A 14622-nucleotide genomic window follows, 5' to 3' on the forward strand; every position below is an offset into this window, starting at 1 on the left:
TATCTAAAATACGTTTACAGGTTTTGGCACACATATTTACTTATAACTGGCTTGAAAAAATAGAATCAGTTCTGACTATATCATCTTCCATGTTAATATTAGGCCATATCTCATTGCATTTCTGAAGTAACACCTGCTGATAAACCCAGTCAACATGACATGTTTGTACTCACATCTACTGAAGGAATGTACTTTTCAATTTCTAAGATTGGGGATGATGGACATAAGGAGCATTACTTTTGATGTAAACAGACGTAAAGATAAACATTACCAAACTGAAAGTTGGACACGTTTTGTACAAACCCCGAATAATGTAACAAAATGGTTGAGAATCAATCGCCTAACCACAACCAGCCTGCTGTGTAATGAACGTGCTAGATCACCCAGATCAGTGAAACCTTTGCTGCACTTGCAGCATGCCAGCCTACAAAGATGGTGATATGAAAGGAACGATGTACTGGTTATTCACACCCAAACCACTGGACGGTGACAAATAACATGCTAAGATTGATGGTACTAAAATAAGAACAAGCCATTTGTATGTTACATCAAGAAGTAACGCATGACCACGTTGCAAGGAGTTTTGTCTGTAGCTGGAATGATAGTCACCAGGCAGATGGTCCATTATAGGCACACTGGATGGACGGGAGACAGACGATACTTCAACGTTGATGGTGTTGGTGAGGCGGCAACCTTGGCCGACACCACGACTAGTCATACAACATAACAATACCCATGAACGTCATTACATTAGCATTTCATAAATATTGAAAGTCCACATACTCATGCATTTCTCCAATCACTAAGATCAGTTTTTGCCTGAGACTGGTCAGAATAATGACACACTCACTGACATCATCATAAAATAGAAACAGGTGACACCAGACCCATTAGACTCCCTTTTTATAGGCACAACTCACCCATTAGGACAAGTGCAAGCTCAGTTCTTCTGAATGGCACTCTCTTAATGTCATGGTTAAAAAACATGATAGCTCTTACCGCTTTGCCGTAGATTATAGACGCCTCAATGCAGTTAACAAATCTATTTTTCTCCCTCTACCACTTTTGCCAATATCTATAGTGTGTTTGATGGTGCTAGTGGCTTTTGGCAACCAGATGCAAAACATAAGTCGGCCTAAATTACAACCGATGGAGTTTTTCGATGGAATCTCCTCCCTTTTCGGCCTCAAAAATGCTCCTATGGCAATTCTGCAAACCATTTCAGAGGCAATAAAGAAATGAATTGGCGTTACATACTAATATATGTAGATTACATAATATTTTCTAAAACGTTTTTTGAACATTTGAATCACCTCAAGGAAGTATTCCCAGAGATAAAAAAAGCAGGACTCTATCTAAAACCAGGCAAATGTAAATTCGCAACAAAACTAGTCACCTACTTAGGGCATATCTTCATCACGATGGCACCATTGTCGATCCTTCAAAAATAGATTCGTTCACACAGATCACGCCCTCTAAAAATGTCTATGACTTGTGTCGTTTCTTAGATTTGGCCTCGTATTATTACAAATTTGTGCGAACCTTTCTGGCATCGGCTTCCCTCTATACAAACTTCTGAAAAATGATGAGTCTTTCAAATGGTCCAACAATTGCCAACATGCCCCAAACCTTGCATCCGGACCACAAAAACCCTTCAGCTTCACAACTGATGCATCTCAAACTGCAATAGAGTACATTTTAGGCCAACTTGATTCCCATGACATTACTTGGAATGATGTTGTTAATTCATGTCTTTTGACCACACAAGTATCTTCTTGTTGATTGGTAACGTTTCCTTTGCTTGTCAGTTTCCAAGCATGGGTATATAATGCTAAATTGCCAAAAACTGTTATGGTCTCTTGAAATGGAAGATTTATAGATGAAATGATTATAAATAAATAAGGGTTAGAGGCATACTGTCTCTCATTGTCATGTCTCTCTGTCAAAGATTATGGCACTGCTCACGAATGATTTTGTGTTGATGAGGATGGCCATTTTGTGGTCGATACTGGCTGTTATTCTTTTCAAGCAGAGATGGAGACTGCATTTGTTTACACAAATCTAGGAGCTTTTGTTTTTACACACACACACATACACACACACAACCACCACCCCAAAAATGGTCCGCTCCTAGAGTTTTGTCACACTTTCTCAATTAAGGTTCTCTCCAACGCACTTGTGTATTTATAATTTGGTAGAAAAATCTAGAAACACATGCCCACAATGCTTATTTTAAAATATATGGTGAAACATTCAATCATTTTTAATGTGTGTTGTTTTATATCCTGTTCAAAATTCGAAGTTTTCTTCACACGAATGCATTGCTGCTTACATACTGACACACATGAATTGCCTTATATAGGTTTACAGATTGATTGCAATCGTCCAGTTCAGCAAAATATAGACAAGTATTGCCCCCGTCACCAAAAATCCGATCCAACATTTTCGTCCTGTTGATCTTGATGTTAATGTTGACACATCTTTCTCCTTCTGGAGAAACATATAGCACTCCCTCAGTCTCTTCACTGTTGTCTGAAATACAGAGATAAATTAGGCTTATTGTTCTAATTACGGAAACTACAATGTCATTTAAGTTATCACCCTCGTTATCCTAGATACAGGAAATCTACTATTGTAAATATGTTTTGGGATGGATGTCACAACGGTTCTGTACTTCCTATGTAAGATTGGACTGAATGATAGATACTGGTTGAGATGCCAGTAGGACAATCGTCTTGTGTAACATAACTGTACGTCCAAGGATTGAAATGATTTTCATACCGTATCTGGAAACATGCATCTTCTCTGCGAAGCTAGATCGTGGACACATCCATACATGTCAAGTGGAGGATGGTTCATCCTTTCCATGAGGTAATCCAAGGCAACAAAAATAGCAGCAGGTCCTTCACCCTCGCTTAAACATTAAACGTATAAGTGATATACAGTATATCGTCTTTCATTCGTATGGAAAAGTAAGAACGATCTCCTACAAACGAGGAGACAGAGCCAAAGTAGTTTGTAACAATATTAATCTTTAGATAATCCGGTGGAATTTTCAAAATGATCACATATAAAATAGTTACAGGCTTGGCCGTACTAGGATTTATATTATAGAAACAGCTTATCTCAAATTATTCATGATGCCTTTAGGCTTGGATGCAGCTATCTTAACGCAGATCAGTAAAATAGGCTGTCACATATTTAGGATACTAAAATTGGTTCCTATGGATATCAATCTTTTTTGTGTTTACACATTACTGTATTCTTCGAAATGAATGTATTTTAAAAACATTGTTACTCTTTATAAACATTGCTATTCTGAAATTCATATTTGGGTAAGGCTGACTAAATCCCAATTTTAGATTCTTTTCAAATCATATATTAAAAACTGACAAATTTTCAGTTTAGTAGATGAATTTATGATAAATAAACTGCAAATACATTCACCATATACACAGATCTCGCTTGGCATGCTTAATTCATTTGCAGCATGCATTATGTATCATGGAGCGCTATTACCATAATGCCGTTGACCATTCGATTTTCGTATTTTGGTGAAAATGTATCTGTCTGAATCAAATACCTACAGTAAAGATATCAGGTTTACCTCGAAAATATTGTTACTGGTGATTCGTTGCTTTTAAAGCTTGAGACGTTTCTCATTTCCTTCAGAAAATCACATAAGCTGCTCTTCCGATACCAGTTGTGCAAGAGGTAGAGATTCACATCCCTCTCTATGCCGTGCTCTGTTGTCTGGAGGACAAGATTATGTCAGTAAAATCATGTTTCATGTCATTGTCAAGATTTATAGGAATAAGATGCATTTGTTTCTTGTTTTTCCTAAAGAAACTGATACGCCACAGACGCTGGGCTTTTAGTTTCTGCGGGTTTTTTTTGTGATTAAACCACTCTGCTAAGAGAAAGGACGCCACTGTCTTTGGTCAAAGTAGGACCTGCTTAAATCGCACATTGACATGACTGGATATCACCTTATCGAGTTGAACAGGTCATACTAAATTTATATTTACAAGAAAAGGGCGTCCATTGACTGTTTCATCGATCAATAAGTTTGCAACGATCAACAAGTACATTTTAAATATGAAACAACAAAAGACAACGACTTATACATATTCAAGTTTCAGAGTGAGTAAACTGACTTCAGCATGTGCTATTTTTATGAAGGATAAAATCATCGATTTACCTTCTGGTCGAACGTTGTTTCACCAGAAATGAAATGACCAGATTTCATAAACATCAAAATTCAAAATAACCACAAAATATATCAAATACGCACTTTTTGTATCTTGAGTTTCCGAACTGTGTATGACGTCTTCTTGGTGAGAGTTCCGTTCGTTTGTACACGAATTTGCCCAAAGTCTACTTGACAGTTTACCCCTCTCAGCTTCCGATCAACCTTGAATGCATTACATTGCATAATTTAATTAAACACCAAAAACATTTATGTACGTTTATTATTATTGCCAAATAAGTGAAGATAATTTTCACTGGAATGAAATTGTTTGCTTTGAAATCTCAACGGCTTAACTTTATGATGTGCTCAATTTGAAAGATACTTATTCGTTATATGTGGTACATACCTCATTGGTTGGTTTTGTTGACAAGACAACAATTGTACCAACGTGTCGTTCCCAAATCATACGCCAAAAGGAATCTTTGGTATTCTTCATCGGTTCTGCAAGATAACAATATAAGCACGTGTTTGACTGATGTAATAAGTATCTAAATGTACAGCGATATTATAACCTCCTGGGACATTCAATATGAAAAAAACGGTTTCAATTGAGATATTCAATCGTAATCAATTGTTCGTATATTAATCAGAAAGCATGTGCTTGCACAGTGCCATCATTTTTAAACAACAAATTCCATTCAGACAGTTGTGGTTCTGCACTGTAAAACGATGATGTGACGGGATTTTTAATAAAGATGTGTTTATTTTACTTACGTTGCGTGATTATGTAAGACCTTGAAACTCCCAAATTGGTACCCTGAAAGAAATATATTCCTCATCAAGTTACGAATGAATTCCAAAAATCATATTGCATTATCATGTTTGTCCGTTATATCTTTACCTAAACGCGTTGACGATGTTTAGGAAGGTGTAATTTGAGAAGCAACGTTGAATGTAATACAGATAAGAGGTTTCAGTTCACATTGTATATTGATTCTGATTCAAGCAACCATTGGTGAAGAAAGTGTTTATAAAGGAGAACTTATTCTCAGTCCCAAACGGTAGGAATTTTTTCAAATATTTCTATTGGCATATGAATAGTATTACCTAAAGCATATCTCTACAAAGCATGTCCAGTACTCAAGAACAAAGATCATAGTACATGTACATGACACAAATTCGCAGAGGTCTCAGCAACAAGTCGAGAACACAGACACACTATAAAAATATATCCGGGAGTCACCACAGACCTCACACAAAAATCGAAAGATGCCAGTCAACAGGAATAGAACACAACTTACGTTTACAAGAGATGCGTTGATGTACTCGTCATTTGAGAGTCTGACACGATTGCAATCATCTGGAAAGAAGAAATATACAGAATGAAAGAAAGAAAACCCGTTTAAACATGGTTAATATGACCATGTCCTGTTGCTGCATTAGTATCGTTAATGAAATGAATAAACAAATTAATAATGTTATGATTTGTTTTACGAAACATGTGAACCATGTTTTTACAAGTGGTCTTCTCATAAGCTGGACATGCCAGTGTCCAGACAACTTAAAGTAACACAATATTGCAATAGCCACTTAGTTTGTCTTTTAGCTATTACCTATTGGCGAAACCCGTATGGACCTTCAATTACAGATTGACAGATAACACGAACAAGAGAAAATATTATTGATTTTTATGTTAGATTTTGAAAAATATCTTGTATTATTTGCATGATAAATGTATTCTGTCTTTTTTTGTAATTATTGGCACGTCCACCCTGTTAGTTTAAAACTGCTAAGTAAAAGTGTTCCGTTGCTCATAGCTGTGAAACATGAATGCCAACGCCAGAGATAAACCATGCTCGATTATCCGTCGAAACAAATTCCATTAGGCGTAAAAAGCTAAACAGCCGTGAAGATTATTGATGGATCACTGAATGTCAGTGAGGACACCAGGTGGTGTGGTTTTATTGTTTGAAGTTGATCAACAATCCGACTTAGGAATGATAACAGAATTTGATGTCTTAGGCATCCCTGATAACTGGATGTGTTACTATTGACATGTCTGTATAATGGGAGTGACCTGGTATAGCTGAATACTTTACATAATGAACACTTCAGAGGTAAGGTGTATTTTGAATAGCGTGTATAAATTTCTACCTGTTATTTGAACCATAAAGGAAAGACTAGTGATCTTACATGGATACGAATATCTGTTGTTATTTTTGGCCTTGTTCTCCAAAGCAACGCTAGCGGCTTCGTCGTCTTCATCATTCGGTATTTCCTGTAAATATCAAATACATATAACATAGCAGTAAACATATATGTAAAGTTAGAAAATGCGCTTTCAAGCCTCGGTCAGGAACATTATTAGACCACGTAACTAAGAATCACTGGTTATCTGTAGAGTTGCTATTTCATCCTTGAAATACATTGTTTGGATCATATTATCGAATCTGATGTGCTGGCGCCAGGACTTTTGTAAATTTAGAGAATAACCAGTCTCAATTTTGCTACGAAACCGATTCCATTGGGCGTAAAATGCAAAATAGGGGTGAAAATGTCATGAATGGAACACTGAAAATCAGTGATGACACCATGTGTTCGCGAAAAGGGTAAGCATGTCCTACCCTACCAGTAGCAGCCGTTAGTAAGAGATATATACAGATACGGTTGGGATTGATTTACAAAGTCGCAACAATATGACTCATCATACTTGATTGTTTTTTCAATATGTGAATATTGCATTAGTAGTTTTTTTCAAAAACAATTTTGATCAATACCTGAAACCTTTTCTCTATTGTGTCGTCGGCCAAGGGTTCTGCTTGTGCAAAAGAGGTAAAGAAACTGCATTAGAGAAATATATCTAAATAATGATGACATTTATATCGTTAAATTGTAGTCTCGTCTAATAACTATTTTATCACACTTCAGTATTGAATCCACACTATTCATAGCAGTAACTACGTAACAATATGAATTGATGGTACGCCCTAGATCACACAAAATATCAATTGGAAGGCCGAAATAAAAGACGAAACAACGAAGTACCGATTGATCGATGATCTGCAAATAATCCGATGGCCAAAGACAGTGTTTAAAATAACAGCTGATATAAATTCATATCAATACTATCAAAGGTAAATATACATAATATACTGTTTATTAGTTTCAATTACGCTTTGTTAAGAAATATGACGTATATTAGGTAATAATGATAGCAAACTCTCCCAACTGTGAACATCTTCCTTAACATTTTACTGCACAGACGTGTTAGTTCTTGAAATCATGTCGAATAACAAAGGGAAATCCAGACTACGGATGATATTGTTTTCAGCATGCTATCACAACCATGTTGCACTAGTAAACTGTTCCTTACTATCACATCTAATGCAGGTATAGAAGAGAGGCAGGAAGGCGTATTTTGTCAAGTTATACCCCCGAAAATGATACAGACACATCACAGCTCGTTTGAAAGCTTATATTTTGCATCCGGATTTGCATATGTTGTAGTTAAATGTAGTCACAATTTCTGTAAAGCAGTATGAGTGATTTTTCTTGGGGTTTTCATCACCAAATTCTATATACTCAAGTATGAAATCACTCAACTGAATACAACGTGCCACTTCAATATAACGCCAAAGAATACCCGTTTCGATTATCGGACGAACAGATACCTTTAAGAGTAAATGGCAAAATAATAGTGGAAATTATGTGACTGGATCACTTAAAATCAGTTTTATGACACCAGATGTTCGCAAAAATGGTAAGCATGTCCTGCCCCACCGGTAGCACCCGCCACTGACACAATTTGCATAAATAGTATGTGTTTGTTGTCTCACACCATACAGCGGTATTCCTGGCATGCGACGGCAGCATATGCACACCAAACAATCTATGACATGAAAACGCAGGAATTTACTTATCCGATTGAAACTAACAGTTACATGTTATCCCTGGCCGAAACTTGATAAATGCTACTGAGGACCTCAACAGTCGAAACATATTCTATTGGGGTAAACGGCAAAATAGCCGTGAACAACAAAGGTTGTTGTTGTTGTTGTTTGCTTTGACATCAAATATTTTCTGCACAAAATATATTTGAATAATTGATAGCTCTGAAGAAAGTGACAATTTGACAGTGACTCTCCAGCTTACAAAACAAATGTTTAACTTTTGGGGGACTATTCTATATTTGTATTCTAAATCGAATTCTTTTTCTGCGAAGGTTATCCTGTCATTCATTGGGTTCTTTAACTAAAAGCACAATTTAAACCCATTATGGCTGTATCAATAAGATTTCGCATTTTCAGTCATAGACTATAAATATTCGTTGATTACCATGACTGCTTTGAGATATTCAGCGCTAGTGCAAAATTCAGGAACTGATATCAAGTTCAGCGCATCTAGCGGACTCTTTGGTCGTAAACTGTCTTCTATTAGACGATGTTATAAGGAACACATGCTAATAACACTGTTGGAAATGTTCAGTGACTGGGAAACGCGTAAGTTGGTCTGTGGTCAAGAATGTCTGTTTTCATATATTTATGTTTTACTTAACCATACACAAAACACAATTATTTGAATTCCTATGTTCCATGGACCATCTGAATGGAAGTCTATTTGAGGCAACATAACGAAAACCCATAATCCATTTAATTTGTTTACTGACTGAAACTCCCAAACTGGATGCCCGGTGTAATGGTCGCGTCTCCTCGCAAAATATCTGGTTCGGCTTTTTTCCCTTTATCTGAGTACAAAAGAAACATAAACTTGATATAAACAGACACATTCCACACAGATACAAAGGAGAAAACAATCTTACGTCCCGCTGGATCAGTGCGTTTCCCCTGTTCGCCTCGCGTCTTTTTACACCTGAAATCAAATATTTCATTTGGAAAATGTGCAAGTAAATACGTCTACAAGAAGTATTCTACAGTATTTGTGATATCATTTAAAACATATGGTTTTCAGCTTTCATAGTATGATTATTATATTGCTACCTTGGTAAAACATAAACTTGTGTATGTTTACGATGTATTAATATCACAGTGGTTATCCTGAACTTCATCATTCGTTGTTCAATTAGTCTATTCACTCTAACATCAACAAACCCATTTCATTCCACACGTGGGGATAAGGCCGTCCCCATATAATATTTCTGGTGATTATCCATGCGTGACCTGGATGTGCCAGCTATTATACATTTCATAAACTACAATTCAAGACATTCAGAACATTCAAGTGATAATACGTGTGCTCTCTAACAGATATACAAATTGAACTGATGCCAAAATGTTTCTTTGAAGTAATAAGGGAATTGAATTAAGGGACAGGGCCAGGCTTGCGCAGCTCAACTTCGGAGCTGTACCACCAAGCCAGAAAAGAATATTAAACAAACAGGATATTGAGACTAAAGGGACACCTTCCCCATGAACAGAAGACTGGAGGCTTTCGGCAACCTTACTTGGGTAAATAAACTCTTGGAAAACTATTGGTGAACAATACGTGAGATGTGATGCCATTCGAATATTGTGAGATCAATGGTTTGCTGTCGTGTCTCAACAAAACATATAGTGGGGCGGTTAAGGCTGGATTTTAGTCATAATTGTGCACTTTGGGTTAAAAGCACCAAACTTGGCACACTTATACATCGAAACATTCCGAACATTTCTGGATATGGATCGACCTCAGCAGCAGCAACTGGTGGTAGAAAATCCAAGATGGCCGCCAAAATGGTTAAAATCTCTTATGACGTCAAATTATATTCAATATATCATCATTATGTTGTCAATTTTAGTCATTTATATAAAAGTAATTGAGTCAATGTTGTATATAATTCAAATCTAATATGCAGCGCCCACTGGTGGCGAAGAAAATACAAGATGGCCGCCAAAATGACTTAATCTTCAAAAAATGTCAAATGTTTGTCCACTATATCAGTAGCATTTGCTCATTGCAATCACTGCAATCAAATATGGCTTCAAAACCATTCCAAGTAATGCTTTACTGAATGTATAAGCTTTTGGTACTAAAATTCATTCACTTGAAGCAAGATCTGTATTCCGTAAGGCAGATCTGGGGAATATATTGGACTGCATGAACTTGGTTAAAATTCGGTAACAGAACTTGGAATGTGATAAAAATATTGGACCAGCACTTAAACATGCCTTTTTGATTCTGAATCATTAAGGCTAACTAAACAAGCAACACTTATCCACAGACGTGATTTAAGGTTGCAACAAACTTTCAGAGGAACATTTCCTTCTGACTGCCATAAACAGATTGTACCTGTCTCTTTGAAAGCTCTAGTGAGTATGAAATCTGTAGGACCAGGTATGAAAAAAACTACGGTAAACTACAGTTATAACGAACTCAAAGGGACCACTAATTTGAGTTCGTTGTAACCGTTGTTCGTTATAAACATATATACACCATATATACAGCAAATGGCTTGGACCAAAAAACCAGTTCCGCCAGTTCGTTTTAAGCATGTTCATTATAAACATAGTTTACTGTATCTCAGGACATCTTGTCTTCAAAGTGTGAAATCTGGGTGTATCAGCTCATCAACACAAAGACACCACTGAGACCGAGAAATACAAGTCCCAGTTTACTTGGTATTAACAAGAAAACGTGATCTTGTTGACACATTCCAAAATATGGTGTATTCGAACAGATATAGCACAGTTTGTGGTGTTTATGAAGACGAAGGTGTGGTATACCCACCAACATTCTAAAAAGATAACATCTATCATAATCCCTGCTCTACAACAGCAACATATCCACTTCATGGTACCAACATTTCACTATTGCAGCAGCGTTCAAAAGCTAAGAGGAAGGAACATTGTTCCCGTGGATTCGTGACACACTAAACTAAAGACTAAACGGACATTCTCTTGTGTGGCACAAGGTCAGACACATGAACAATTCAATAGCCGTATGAAAGGAGATAGAGATGCAGTTGGATTGACTGAAACAGCCGAGAGTTTTCTTCTAGAGGCCCACGGAATTCAAAGACATTGTCACTATTTTCTGCCATCACCGGTTCATATGCTTGGGATACGTGTCAAGTATTTCCTGAAGTCACCAATGCTTTCCCATCATCAGCAGATATCTCTGACAACAAAATGCAGAATCTTGAGCGGTTTGTCGTTCTCACTGGTTTCTTTGGAAGGTCAAAATCTCTGTTCATGAAGATCTCAGACAATTGACATTTCAACCCAAAGAGGCAGCTCTGAGACAGCACCAATGCATATATGGGGATAGGTGCTTGACAAACGTCCCACACTACAGAATCTTGTAGCCAGGGGTTGGGAGAGGACATGCAGTAATATATAGATACCCAAGTGGACAACACTTGGTCAGGTACAAAGAAGTGTCATAAACTAACACTACACCTGCAAGAAATCTTGCAAACCTTAGTAAACTTTACACTGCCTGCCTGTACAGTGCTATGTGATACTTGGAAGGAAAGAGTTCACTGTAAGTGAATTATAGAACCGTAAACACATACATTGAACCGATATTCCTGGTCCTACTTAAGTAGGAAGTAAGTCAATGTCATAGGTTCATGGCAATAATGTCAATAATACCTTTACATACATTCTTGTTTTTAAGATATGAATCCATTCCCAGTTGAATGATTTTTGGGTGATCTAATATAAACTGGGTGGAACCTTTCTCAGTAGACGATTTATAAATTAATATGCCGAGAATAGATCATAGACAATACATATTAATTGATACAATGTCATTTAAAATAATTCATCATATCAAAACTTATCAACTTATCCTTAGTCCAAAGATATCAAATGATATCTATATCTGCTGTAGAAATAGACAATTTCTGAAAACTAAAACATATTGGAGGCCATCTTGGACTTTCATCACCACCAGGGTGCTGCATACTAGGTTTGAATTATATACAGGATTGTTGTGATTACTCCTAAATACATTACAATGATAATTTGTATAAATTGGCCAGATAACTATGATGTGTTGAGTACAGATTGATATCATTAGAGATTTCAGCCATGCTGCCGGCCATCTTGGATTTTCTACCACCAGGGGGCGCTGCAAACTATATTTGAATTATATACAGCTCTGCTGCAATTCATGCCGCATGTATTAGTATGGATATATGTATAAAAGGATCGGATAAGTATGATATATTGAGTATATATTGATACCATTAGAGAGTTCAGCCATGTTGGTGGCCATCTTGGATTTTCTACCACCAGGGGGCTCTGCAGCGGTGGATCCATACCCAAAAATGTTTGGAATGTTCAATGTATAAGTGTGCCAAGTTTGGTGCTTTAACCCAAAGTGCACAATTTTAGCCTTAACCGCCCCACTAATAAGACAACTGAATCTATTTTATTATTATCATTATTATTCATTCTCAAAGTAACAATAAATATGATACAGATTACTTCGGTGTTATGTATTCTCTATCTATCTAAGGTAACAGAAGGCAACTTAGCTGTGCGTTCATCTGGACATGCTGTTTTAAGCTGTCTTACAAATGGTAGGTTGCCCATGCATTAACCAAGTCTGACCACCCCATCCCTTTAAACATTATTAGTCGTTTGTTTGAAGACCGATTTGTACCCGGATCTCCAGGAAGGTCAGATAATATTTGATACTGTATGATATATGAACACAAAAGAAGTAAGCAATATCAACAATCGTGTTTCTAAGTTGAAAAAATAAACTAAATAAAAGATTGACGCACATATTTAATGTTTATTTAAAACTACTTACCTTAACTGCTGAATTTTTTCCCATAATATCTGTTCAAAGCGGTAGAAGATGAACCAGAGAACCACATACACCGAGTTAACTGTAGTGCCGATCCAATACGCTGCAGAACAGTCATCTAAATAGAGACAACGGTCATCAATGTTACTCAAAGGTAATCAAGTTGAAAGATTATCAGCATATCTAATTAAATATGTGACAAAACATTTATTGAATACAACAGGCAAATAACAGGAACAATGTCTTCATAAAACAAATCTGACCAGTAAACCAACAAGAGAGGGTCAATTACTGATTATCCGAGCTAAATAAAAAAACGTAACCAACCCAAACCTTTATGGAGGTCATTAATGTTCAGGTGAAGTTTGCAGGTATTTAGTAGATACCCTAACCGACAGTGTGATCTCAGTTTCGAAGTTTCGAATGTAGAAAGATTAAATATTTGTAAATAATGAGGTATGAAAATATCCCTTTTTGGCCCACTAGAAACGATAACTTTGCAATTTTGGTATGAAAAGTGTCATACATTTATAAATGTTTTTTTGGTTGATTACACATACAAGTTGTGGACTTCTGACATGCTCAAATACAAAAGTGTGGGACCCATGAAGATCCGGGGTAGAATAGATCTTCAGCAACCCATACTTACCGTAAAAGGCGATAATGAGTGAGGATAAGATATATGGATGAACAACTTCTTTATAATTTTTCTGTTAAGGAATAAGCAAATCAGCAAATAGAGCTCTGTAAATTTGAATTAGAGGGTGGTGTGTCATTTTCAGTTTTTCATAAACTCTATGATAATCTTGTTCAGCCTATACTTTCGTACGGTTCGGCTATAAGGGGCTCCAAGCAATTCAGCTGTATTAATTCTGTTCAAAACAGAGCTGCTCGTTTCTTCCTAGCGGAAAAAAACAAAACACCAAATTTATCAGTCCGTGGCGAAATGGGGTGGACGAGCCCACTCACAAAACAGCGTATTGAAATATTTCGTTTTTAGCGGCGAATTCAAGCGGTCGACTCCAATTGGCTTTTTTGTTTGATTAGTAAATGGTCTACAAAATTCCTTAAATCCTGGGTAAACAATGTTTTGACTTTGCTTAATAGTTTAGATCTAAATGTCTCTGGCGGTATGCATTTAACCCAATCCGATTTTCCCAGTTAAATATAAGTTATTAGCGTTAGATGCGCATAATGGTATTCAGAATTGTGGAATGATAGATGTTTACAAAATGGAAATAAGCTTCGTAGTTATAGATTGTTCAAACACTCGCTGTCTGCTGAACCCTATGTTACATGTATTATGAACAGGTCTCATCGTAGTATCCTAAGCAAGTTACGTTGCGGCACATTACCCTTATAAGGTGAATTTGGTAGATTTGCTAAACCTATCACCCCTTTACAGGATAGAATTTGTAAATATGTACTGATAAGGCTGTAGAAGATGACATACATTTTCTCATTAATTGTCCATTTTATTCTGAAATGATTTATAGTCCTACATTTATTTCATTCCCTCTTATACTAGGAGCGACGTTTCGGTGTACACCGAAACGTCGCTCCTAATTGTAATAAAGAAGTTGCGACTATGCTTTTCGTAAGATGCAACTAACGGGATCGGGTGGTCAGGCTCGCTGACTTGGTTGATGCATGTCATCGATCCCAATTGCGTG

General features: G+C 36.6%; 1 protein-coding gene across 1 annotated transcript in view; it reads right to left on the bottom strand.

Annotated features, from left to right (window-relative positions):
• The window catches only part of LOC124134541 (receptor-type tyrosine-protein phosphatase epsilon-like), a 22391-nt gene continuing 7769 nt past the window's right edge, over nucleotides 1-14622 (bottom strand). Inside the window, exons 4-14 of the mRNA XM_046499420.2 lie at nucleotides 12953-13067; nucleotides 9012-9061; nucleotides 6970-7007; nucleotides 6386-6470; nucleotides 5494-5552; nucleotides 4967-5009; nucleotides 4599-4693; nucleotides 4295-4414; nucleotides 3608-3753; nucleotides 2782-2914; nucleotides 1-2532 (exon numbers count right to left, since the gene is read on the bottom strand). Of these exons, the coding sequence (XP_046355376.1) occupies nucleotides 2365-2532; nucleotides 2782-2914; nucleotides 3608-3753; nucleotides 4295-4414; nucleotides 4599-4693; nucleotides 4967-5009; nucleotides 5494-5552; nucleotides 6386-6470; nucleotides 6970-7007; nucleotides 9012-9061; nucleotides 12953-13067 (1052 nt within the window). The 3' untranslated portion in view covers nucleotides 1-2364. The remainder of the gene's footprint in view (nucleotides 2533-2781; nucleotides 2915-3607; nucleotides 3754-4294; nucleotides 4415-4598; nucleotides 4694-4966; nucleotides 5010-5493; nucleotides 5553-6385; nucleotides 6471-6969; nucleotides 7008-9011; nucleotides 9062-12952; nucleotides 13068-14622) is intronic.

The sequence above is a fragment of the Haliotis rufescens genome, unplaced genomic scaffold (genome assembly GCF_023055435.1).
Source record: "Haliotis rufescens isolate VD_foot unplaced genomic scaffold, xgHalRufe1.0.p SCAF_2, whole genome shotgun sequence".
In the NCBI taxonomy this organism is placed as follows: Eukaryota; Metazoa; Mollusca; class Gastropoda; order Lepetellida; family Haliotidae; genus Haliotis; species Haliotis rufescens.